This window comes from Bicyclus anynana, chromosome 15 (genome assembly GCF_947172395.1).
Source record: "Bicyclus anynana chromosome 15, ilBicAnyn1.1, whole genome shotgun sequence".
NCBI lineage: Eukaryota > Metazoa > Arthropoda > Insecta > Lepidoptera > Nymphalidae > Bicyclus > Bicyclus anynana.
Genome location: NC_069097.1, coordinates 16,238,321 through 16,249,880, shown reverse-complemented (window position 1 = coordinate 16,249,880; position 11,560 = coordinate 16,238,321). Strand labels below are relative to the sequence as shown.

Here is an 11,560-nt window from a genome sequence, read left to right as displayed (position 1 = left end):
GGCCACAATTAGTCGATTTGTCTTTACGAGATATGTGGTGACGGGCATGTAAAGCCTACAGAACGATTCAGTCATACAACGCGCAACTCACTTGACTGCTGTCGGCGACGAACATGAGGCCCAGCGTGGGGTCGAGCGCGATGTCGGCGGGGTTGGTGAGGTTGGAGCCCAGCACCACGGCGTGCCAGCGCCCGTCCAGCTCGAACACGTCGATCTTCTGCCCCACGGCGTCCGCCACGTACAGCTTGTCGCCCACCCAGTCCACGGCCAGCGCCACCGGCGCCCACGACCCCGCCACCGTGATGTCGCTGCCGCCGTACGACGCCAGGCCGGCCGGCGCGTTCAGCTGCTGTGAGTGGATCTGTGCACGCACACGACGGGTTTAAGGGCTTTGTTTTATAGGTCACAAAAAGAAATGCACGAGGTGAACAACAGAAGGACACCAGAAATAATTCTTCTAACAGTAACAGTTTAGAAAACGATCTTATCGGCATGGCATATAAGAGTAGGTATGGTAGGTATGTGACAAACTACTACTCTGGTGTGAACAACAGCCAGGTACATAAACATACCTCCAGGCACAATAGCTGCGAAAGGGTACTTTGTATATAGGTGTTGTTATTTCAAGCGGTGATCAGATAAACCCATAGTTCTCGATAGGTATGGGCGCTCACCTTTCTAGTTTTAAGATCGGACCAGAAGAGCATGTTCCGTCGGTAGTGGTAGTCGAGGCCGGCGGCGGTGGACGAGTTGGCGAGCGGCGCGGGCGCGCGGCCCAGCAGGTCGAGGCGCAGCAGGCCCCGCTCGTGCGCCAGCGCCAGCCACGCGCCCTCCGCGCGCGCCGCGCAGCGCCCGCGCTCGCCCAGCGTGTAGCCGGGCGCGCACGCGCACGTGTACGCTGCGGACCGAGCGACACGTCATTTCATTCTAATTCTAAATTCATTTATTTCAATAAGGCTTAGTTTACAAGCACTTTTGAAACGTCAAGTTATGTCATGATTTCATTGTGGTAAGTAAAGTCCAAACTTAAAATTAAAGTTACGAGTAGCTATTCCAAAGCGCCTTGGACCGAAAAGAGCCCGCAACAAACTCAGCCTAGGATATCTACATTTCCAACACCTATTTCATTAGTCTAACTTTTTGGAATAGATATAGAACGCTAAACGAAATTATGAGTGGCATTGTCGTGCCAAAAATGCCCCTTTATGTAGACTTAGTGGAAGTATCTAAATGGATACTTCATCCCCAAAGGGTTTGGGGTCTGAGAGCACTCACAGCCGGGCGTGTTGATGCAGAGCTGGTGGCAGGGCCCCCACTCGCGGCACTCGTCGCGGTCCACGCACGTGTGGTTGTCGGCGGCCAGCGCGAGGCCGGCGGCGCAGGCGCACGCGCCGCCCAGCGGGCTCGCCACGCACTTGTACTCGCACTCCAGCACCGGACACGACATCGTCGCTGCGGAACGGATGCTGACACTCATTACTGATGAATGCTTCAGTATTTAGAATAGCTTGAAGTACACAAATTATAAGCATTATGAAAACATACTAAACACATTAGATAAAAACATTCAAACGGCATCTTGGTGATATCATTCATGAAAATCTTGCTTCATTACTATTGTTTCACTAGTTCATACATATTCCTGCCCAAACTGAATGAATTGTTCTCAGTGTCCATATATTGAGTATAGTCAGTAAAATAAATGCAGTATTTATGCAAGCATTGTGGAGTATCAATGAATGATAGAGATGAATGTAATAAGAGAAAGATTTGATTTGGTACAAAACAAGATGTACTTGTAGTGACCAAAATCGAGAAAGGTATGCTTAGATGATAAAGGGAGTGTAAACGGAAATGTTGGAAAGGGAAGGGGAAGGTCAAGGCGATCGTTTCTGGATCAGTTCCAATCCAGGAAATTCTCTTTAAAGGCCGGTCAAGAGTGACCTCAATTGACAAACTTGTATGAAAAGATTAATGAGAATGGAAGACGCAAGGGAGATACGCAATGCAGCACATGGTCTGCAAGCTTCCATCATTTGTCTCGCTTGTTATCAGCCGTCGACCACGGGGCCGGTACTCACAGCAGGCGGTCTCCTCGTCCGCGTTGTCCTCGCAGTCGCGCTTGCCGTCGCACAGCTGCGAGCGCGCGATGCACTTGTGCACGCCGCCGGGCCCGCCGCGCGGACACAGGTACTTGTTGTCGGGGCAGGCGATGGCGGTGCAGTTGGCCTCGTCCGAGCCGTCGGCGCAGTCGCGGTAGCCGTCGCAGTGGTACGTGGCGGGGATGCACAGCGCGTTGCTGCAGCGGAACTGCCCGATGTGGCACGGGGGGAAATCTGGGATTGTACGTTAAACATTCTGTTGACCTGATAGACATAGTGGAGGATTTCGTTATGTTCCAGCACCAGAAAGATGAGTATGTGTATACTCATCTTTCTGGTGCTGGAACATAATTAACGAGAATACCAAGAAATAGCTTGTAGAGAGTCAAGAAGGCAGCACCGCCTTTTAGCTAGCATCTAATATCGGCAAATAATCTCCCTCGATTAGACTTAGAAAACCGGGAGATTGATTGAAAAGCGAAATCAAACGTATCAAGTACACTGACGCGAATCGGCATTCCATATCTTAATAAATGATGATGATCATACAAATGCCATTTGTTCCGTTAAAGGGTTATAAACGCATTATAAAGGGGTCACTCACTGCAGTTCGCCTCGTCCGAGTTGTCGCCGCAGTCGTCCTTGTGGTCGCACTTGGCGCTCGCGTCGATGCACTTGTCGCCAGTAGCGCAGCGGTACTGGTCCAGGCGACACGCCGTCGTCTGCCCCGGACAGTCCGCCTCGTCCTTGTTCGTCCGGCAGTCTAGGTATCTGCACACATACAGCTATGGTTAAGGGTGGCTTCGAAAATAATGAGTGCTCAATCACCAAGGGCAATGTAATTAATTACGTGATCTGTTTTCTTTTTACCGTTTCGAAGCACGATTTCCAAATATCTGCGCAGCCACGAATGTCCTTTGCAGCTTATTTTTTAACGACTTAGAAAACGGAGGAGGTTATCTTATCTTGTTTGAAGAGCCAATGGACGTGGGGTTCCAAGGTGCTGGAATGGCGAACCCACACCGGAACTCACAGTGTTGGTCAACCTCCTACTAGGTGGACTGACAACATAAAGGGGGTTACAGGGAGCTGCTGGATCCTGGCAGTTGGGGACTGTGGTGTTTGGAGGTCTGTCTATGAGCACTGTGTCCTTGCCTTACCCGTCACACTTCTTCTCCTTGGGTATGCAGGGCCCCTGCGAGGACACCTTGCCCGCGCCCGCGCCCTCCAGCCCGCACTGGAAGTCGTCGGCCTGGCATTTGCGGTACGCTGCAAATAAACATACACGATTGATAACAGTGAATGATAATATAGCAACCACTGACGGGAATACAGGAAGTATTCCCGTCAGAGTTGCACGTGAATTTGAGCATTAGTACTAGGGCATTGTAATTTATAAGTGTTCTTTGTGATAGCACTATTATGTATTCTAGGCTATGTTAGGAGTACTAGGCATTAACATTGGGTCATCTACTGCTGTGTAAAAACTCTTAACTGTAATAAATAATTAAAAAAGTTACACATTACTCAAAGTCGGTTCATCAGTTTTTCGGGTCGCATGCAATTAAGCGAAGTGGCCGAACGCGCGAGCTGCTCGTAGCTTGCGCGAGAATTAGCATTAAACGTAGCGGATCTGGTACAAAGGAGCGACTGTTATGAGCGGAATGTGTAATGAGCTGCAGCGGGACACGGACAGGGGGAGGGGGGAGGGGGAGGGATGTACAACTTCTAAAACTTTTTTAATTAATCTGATTATATTTTAGAGTTTAAATTGTCGTGAGGGATGTTCGGTACAATGAAATATAATTGTCTGAACCTTATTCACGAGCTCGTTATCGTGACCTCATGCTAGTACTGTATTTTCTGTACTGAAATGATAACGTAAGCAGATTCTTTGATGTTTGCAGATGAGCAGATAACCTGATGTTACATGGGCATTGGTAACAGAGCAACATCAATGTCTCACGCAGTACATGCAAGCGGCACGTCCTACAACCTGAGGTTAAGACCGGTGTTGAGCTTTGGGTTGCCAACCGTACTATAATATTGTATTGTACTATATTTTGAGTCTGCTATTTGAAAATCCACGTGATTCTCTTATTTTAGAAAAAAGAATCTTGCAAAATGTAAGAAGTGCTATTAATAGATTTTAAAAATAAACATACTACAAATACTTCGTCAAGTTTTTGCTTATTATTTTAAAGTTTACTACAGCTTAAATATGAAAAGTACTATATTTTCTGAAAAAAAAATTGGCAAAGATAGTTGAGCTACATGCGACAGTAGTTTATTTACAATAAAGAGCCTATGAATTGGTAAAGTTATATTTAAATAAGTCAAATCTCACTACTTCTGAATTCACGATGAACAATGCGCCGCCCTACTGTTTGTTTGCTTCAGATTTGCCTTTTAACAATTAAAATATATAATAAATATTCGAGACAAAATTAATATTAATTGAACAATTGGAACAGGGCAATAGGTACAAAAGGAATAAATTAAATTACCGTTTAAATATTTAATTGGCAATCAAATGTAATACAAACGGGAACAGCCGACGGAGAGAGTAGCTTTACTTTGTAATTAACTTTTAAAGTAATTGCCAAATGTAATCCACGTTTGGCACTTACTGTACAAGAGTATAGGGAATCATTATAATGACGTCACGCGAACAAATCCACAACTACGAGTACATTCGCATTACATTCAGGTTTATCGAACAACTTTATTCATTCCGTTCAATCTCATCAAAAACCCAATATACTGATACGTGTATGTAAAGTTTGGATATTTTTTTTTACTCGTACGTATTATAAAAACGAAAATAAGTCTGTTTGTCTGTCTGTCACCTGTTTTAGATGAAATTTAGTATAGTGATAGATTGTACCTTGGAACAAAATGTAGGCTACTTTTCAACCCAGATAAAATCATGGTTCCTGCGGAATTTGTAGAAAACGCGAATGGAGTGGGCGGACTTCCGCCTGAATTTAAGTAAACCGATACAAACTTCCACCATCTATAACTCTCGTCTCAACGTATGTCTAAATATGTGTAAAAACACAGAAAACTGAATGCTACACTTCAAGTCCCTACCAATAAAAAGAAACTGTGATATATTCAAAGTAAACGTACAATAGAATATCGAATAATCTATTCGCGTGAGTGCCGCTACTGGGGGCTTATTATAAGAAACTTGAGTCGAACAAAGCGTGTGTACTGTCGACAGGGATGCGCTGCACTCAAAGGCGCCGTCGGCGGGGTTCTCACACGGGTTTATGTGGAAAGCGCATTAGCCGCGCAACCCCTACACTGGGGGTGTTCCGATAAAAATGAACTAGATATCCCTTCGTTTAAATCTATCTTTCATTCGTGCTTTTCGTGATCGGAGGTTTTTGTCATAAAATTACGTTTTTGTTTTATTTATAGCTAATATTTAGTGTGCGGTTTCGCTTGCTCTATATGTGAGTTTTAAATGTTACCTACTGCACCTATCGTTCTTATAAAACTATATTAAAAAGATATTTAAAGCTAACATATGTCCCGAAGTTTTCGTTCCAGTGGTACGTTACAAAATATAGCCTGTAAAACTCCCAAATAACGTGGTAAAATAATTTTCAAAATCGTTTCAGTGGATCCAAAGATTTTTACATTATTATAATATTAAGTACAGATAACATAAAAATATGAATAGTCATACAATTTCTGTTCAATAGACAGATTTTCCCGGCTCTGAAACAGCGGATGTAGCTCGGCGCAAACAGCTCCTATAAAACGAGCACCTCCGCGAGATAAACCGCTCCGAGAGTTTTACTTTAAGCGGCGCCGGCCAGTGCTCGGTGCTCTTACTGCTAACGCTTCCTTTCGCCGTCTACAAAATGTATTTTACCCTCGAATTAATAGAAAAACTTTTCGCAGATTTTACAACTATACTCTGAAAATTTTTGAACCTAATTCCGAAAAATAAACCTCTAACCTCTGATCTTTGTGACTTTTTCAACAGATTTGTATTCTTCCTTTCTTTTTGTTTGCATTGAAATTCGATTTAATAAAAAATTATTGTTTACTTTGGTAATATTCTATTTTTTTAACTGAGTTGCATCATTTCTGATTTCCATGTTGTAACCCTTATAGTTTCGCCATGTCTGTCTGTCTGTCCGTCCGTTCCGTTTTAGCGCCGAGACTACGAGAAAGCTGTAATTTAGCATGAGTTATGTACGTTAAAAATGTGAAAGTCGTAAAATTTTTTAAAAATATTTTTAGGGAGGATGTTTTTTCGTCGTCTATCCCATGGTATGGGGTTTTTTGTGCATTTTTTTTTTCTTTTCTTGGTTTTTATTTTTAGGCGCTGGGACTTATCTTTTAATTTAGATTAATTTGATTTTTGATTTCTTAATAACTTTTTTAAAGCAGTACCTGCGCCCTGCCCCCCACTGATTTTTTATGCATTATTAAGTCAAAACTTTAAAGTGCTAATTTAATCTAGACAGAAGCTTGTACAATTTATTTTGGACACCCTTGTCCTGTCTTTTTAAAAACAATAACAAACTTAACAAAAGGGCAGAGACGTGAAAAGTTGACGGAACGCGCTAAAAATGTCGGACACGATCTCTCCGAGTCGGGTGTCGCGGACGCGTGTTGGAGAAAGTTTTAATGGGCGCCAATTATTGTATTCTTTCTCTTCTTTTATTACTTTCTTTCTTCCGTTCATACTCAGTTTCACACTTCATGATATAATAAGTAATAACTGTAAACCTCAACCCAAAAAGGGTGTTGTACTTGTTTATCGTATACATATTATTTGTGTGTGCCCATGAGAATATACATCATAAAATACAATTAAGTAATAAAAACATGGGCTCCGTCATAATGAAGCCAAATAAACTAAAACTGCTAAGACTTTCCTCAGAAAAGTCTCTGATTGAAACCATTCATGAGCTTGTACGCGACACTCTGCTGAAGTAGTGAAGTTAGTGAACAATACAATTTTCTAAACAAAGCTAAAATATTTTTGTTGTTTAAAGTGCAATGACAATCTGCGTATCTAAAACTACACAAAGTTTTTGGAACAATTGTAAAGATATTTAAATACATTAATTTTAAAAGAACCGGCGCGTGGACGTCCATCGGCTGTTAATGATGAATTTATGATGAAGTGGCGCGTCCCAAAGGCTAATCTAATAGCTAACCTCGTTCATCGTTCGTTCATCATCTTGATCTCCATTACCATTAGCAACCAAGTGTTAGCCAATGTATAATACTACTTTGCAGTTCAGAGTACCCCTACTCTCGTCGCTGCTCGTAAGGCATAGTTGTCTCAATCGCGGTAGTTAGGTCCCACGCATAAAATACATCTTGTTGATCGGGATGTGTCCAGCGCTCGTAAAGCCGGCGCAAAAGGCGCAAAACGACGCAAACGTATTGCTGACGCGCAGTATGTCACGGCTCGAGGACATTTGTATGTAAAGAGCCGGACCCTCATCGGCTAAGGGCTGCTTTCCATCGACAGATAAAAACTTTGTAGGAAATGTGTGCCGAGGAGCTAACCCGGACAACCCGAGGCAAAGGTTTTTCAAGGTCAATTCACTCTGAATACCTTTAAACTGAAATACAGCAATGCGGCTTCACTGCTGAAATAAGTCTGTTGGTGGCACTTTTTCGAACAATCTCTGTAACAAACGACTTAACAAGAAAACTGCATTGTTCTGTTAAAAATTTAAAATCTAATGACCTTCTATTACAATTAATTTGATTGATCAAAATCGACAACCTGTTGAGGATTTTGATGTAAGGATTAAAATTAAGTAGGCGCCTACGCGTACATAAACATCTCGAAGGTGGAGGAAGCTGCTTCGAAAGAATTGGAAGAAATACTTTTCTAGCTCAACTACTAATCGCCTCGCACAGTTACTTACAGCGAGTGTGTCGCTGCCCCAACCTATCTGCTTATTAGATCCAGTTTCCGTCGCGCATAAAGTCATCCGTTTTCTGAATATTTTCATCTCATCGTTATGTGCAAATGGCGGCTTTTTCAGAAAGGTTACGAATTTTTACATAATATCTAAAGAATCTATCATATTTCAATGATCTATCAAACTGAGGTTCAGATTTTTCAAATATTTATAATATGAAATATTAAATTTGACGGCCTCCGTGGCGCAGTGGTATGCGCTGTGGATTTAATGACGGAGGTCCTGGGTTCGATCCCCGGCTGGGCCGATTGAGGTTTTCTTAATTGGTCCAGGTCTAGCTGGTAGGAGGCTTCATCCGTGGCTACTTACCACCCTACCGACAAAGACGTACCGCCAAGCGATTTAGCGTTCCGGTACGATGTCGTGTAGAAACCGAAAGGAGTGTGGATTTCATCCTCCTCCTAACAAGTTAGCCCGCTTCAATCTTAGATTACATCATCACTTACCATCAGGTGAGATTGTAGTCAAGGACTAACTTGTAAAGAATAAACAATAAAAAAATAAATTCAAATCGAAAATTCATTGATTTCAAGTAGGCTTGATTTACTCGAGCATGTTTATTCAAAGTATTTCATTTACAAATATTAATACAGGAAAAAAGACTTTTTTTCATTATTGTATCCAAATTCGGTAATTAGGAAGTATACTTATGCAATCTAGGCTAATATTGCACTTTCGTATTGTCTAAAACTGATCCTCTAAACACGGTTTAATTACTTTTAAACATTTACCTGTAGCGAATCTGCAACGTTGAAGTCAAAATTTGCATTTAATCTAGAACTTCCATTAGGGCTGTCAACTCTTGAATCTTGATTCAAGAAACTTATAAACTTTGACAATAGGTAGGTAGTTGGATTGGTTTTGATTCCACGTAGACATTACAACTTTAGTTGAACTAACTATCGAGTTTCGGTAGATTTTAAGCACGATAAATACGATTATAATCTGACAAGCTATACCTCGCGATTTCATTCGCATTCAAGCTACTTCGAAAACTATTCAGCGTTATAGTATTAGTACATGAAAAGCGTATGTTAGGATACTAATAATGAATAAAGTGTGGATACAATTTAGGTCCGCTCTGACTTGAACCGTTGACCTTTAGACACAAATATCTTAATATTATGAATTGATTTGATGAATATGAATTGAGTTTGACACGTAATGTAACGAGTTTACAATATGTTTTCGTCAGGTGTATGTAGCTGTGATCAGTAAAATAAATTGTTTATAAAGTATACATGATGTGATGTGTGATTTAGAGATAAGGCCGCCGTTACACCATTGTTTGTATTTTACTTGGTTTGTTTTTGTAAAATTGTTATTTTGTTTTTGGTGTAATAAAGTGTTTTATTATTATTATTATTATGATGTGGCAACCCTATCCGCGCACTACAAAGCAGCAATATGAACGGACAGCATAATGAGACGAGGTGCTACGAGCTGCGTAGCCATTCCCGCCGTGCGGGGGTTGTAGCTAAATAGATTCGATCATTTGTTTATTACAACAGTAATTTAAATAATAGTGATTAATTTTTGAGGATATAGAACGTCTACCTGTTTTATTTTGATATATAAAATTTGAAGAACATAACATTTACAAGTAAACATCATGTATTGTCTTTAAGTTGCAAGATTTCCAAACGCGTCTAGTTTAACTTGAAACTTAACTGTTTTGTTTGAAATAAACAAAATGGCAATGTTATACAGTAAATTATATTCATTGACACAAAGCCGAAAACTTTAAGCCAAGTGCGACACTGATTTGATTGGAGATTGCTATCGACTGTCATGGAAGTCACGGCCTAAACTGCCCCAATGCCTAATCTCATAGGAGTTAGAGAGTAAGTCAAATGCAAGTTTTAACAAGTTTCCTCAGTCGCGTGTCGTGCCAGTCCGCATTCGGTCCTAAGTTTGAGCATTTTGCCAATATCGCCTTAATTCAGTTCCTCGACTTTCCTGTCCAATAGCGATTGCTTGCGAAACTTATAAATTGGACAAGTATGTTCACGGAGACCTGGCGATAATCATCTTCATAAGTGCTACGAGTCGAGAAAATATCGTATCGTGCAGTGCTAGCCCATCTCATGGACTACTCTAATTTGATTTTAAAAGACGATTGTGAATCTTGGGCATGTCCCATAAGTATACGAGATCTATGGGAAGTAAAGACTAGTAAAGAAAAGCAGTACGACTTGGGGCAGTACATCTCGTTCCACACGTGCTGCCCGCCTCACACTCCGGCGCGCTGTCGACGCAGGAATGAGGAGCGATACTCACTGCAGTCGGCCTCGTCGGTGCCGTCCACGCAGTCGACGTGCATGTCGCAGCGGTAGTGCGGCGGGATGCAGTACGTCTCGTTCCACACGTGCTGCCCGCCTCACACTCCGGCGCGCTGTCGACGCAGGAATGAGGAGCGATACTCACTGCAGTCGGCCTCGTCGGTGCCGTCCACGCAGTCGACGTGCATGTCGCAGCGGTAGTGCGGCGGGATGCTGTACGTCTCGTTCCACACGTGCTGCCCGCCTCACACTCCGGCGCGCTGTCGACGCAGGAATGAGGAGCGATACTCACTGCAGTCGGCCTCGTCGGTGCCGTCCACGCAGTCGACGTGCATGTCGCAGCGGTAGTGCGGCGGGATGCAGTACGTCTCGTTCCACACGTGCTGCCCGCCTCACACTCCGGCGCGCTGTCGACGCAGGAATGAGGAGCGATACTCACTGCAGTCGGCCTCGTCGGTGCCGTCCACGCAGTCGACGTGCATGTCGCAGCGGTAGTGCGGCGGGATGCAGTACGTCTCGTTCCACACGTGCTGCCCGCCTCACACTCCGGCGCGCTGTCGACGCAGGAATGAGGAGCGATACTCACTGCAGTCGGCCTCGTCGGTGCCGTCCACGCAGTCGACGTGTATGTCGCAGCGGTAGTGCGGCGGGATGCAGTACGTCTCGTTCCACACGTGCTGCCCGCCTCACACTCCGGCGCGCTGTCGACGCAGGAATGAGGAGCGATACTCACTGCAGTCGGCCTCGTCGGTGCCGTCCACGCAGTCGACGTGCATGTCGCAGCGGTAGTGCGGCGGGATGCAGTACGTCTTGTTCCACACGTACTGCTCGCACGTCAGCTGCCCCGCCTCACACTCCGGCGGTGCTGTTGAATAAACAAACATTCATTAGAAAAAAGATAATAAACTACTAGCATATGAGGGTAGGTATAATCATTATGTCAAATGTTCGTTGCAAGTCTCAATTACGTACCATTATGACACAACACACAAACAGTGACATATTTTCTTTAAACTTAAAGATCATTGTTGTAAAGTGTTTAGGGATCGAACTACGGAGGCTGTAGCTTTCATGATCGCGCTTATGTATGTCCGTGAGTCAATCACGAGAGTAAACGGAGTCAGTAGTGATTGACACGGGGACATGCTCCCACTCATCACTACTCTTTAGATTTCTTTAGATCGATCACTATTCTTTAGATGTATCA

General features: G+C 43.3%; 1 protein-coding gene across 1 annotated transcript in view; it reads right to left on the bottom strand.

Annotated features, from left to right (window-relative positions):
• LOC112047476 (low-density lipoprotein receptor-related protein 2) overlaps window positions 1-11,560 on the bottom strand; it is a 199,695-nt gene that overhangs the window by 23,138 nt on the left and 164,997 nt on the right. The window contains exons 4-10 of the mRNA XM_052885787.1: window positions 11,087-11,218; window positions 3,263-3,371; window positions 2,707-2,873; window positions 2,082-2,336; window positions 1,276-1,452; window positions 675-898; window positions 92-361 (exon numbers count right to left, since the gene is read on the bottom strand). Coding sequence (XP_052741747.1) covers window positions 92-361; window positions 675-898; window positions 1,276-1,452; window positions 2,082-2,336; window positions 2,707-2,873; window positions 3,263-3,371; window positions 11,087-11,218 — 1,334 coding nt within the window. The remainder of the gene's footprint in view (window positions 1-91; window positions 362-674; window positions 899-1,275; window positions 1,453-2,081; window positions 2,337-2,706; window positions 2,874-3,262; window positions 3,372-11,086; window positions 11,219-11,560) is intronic.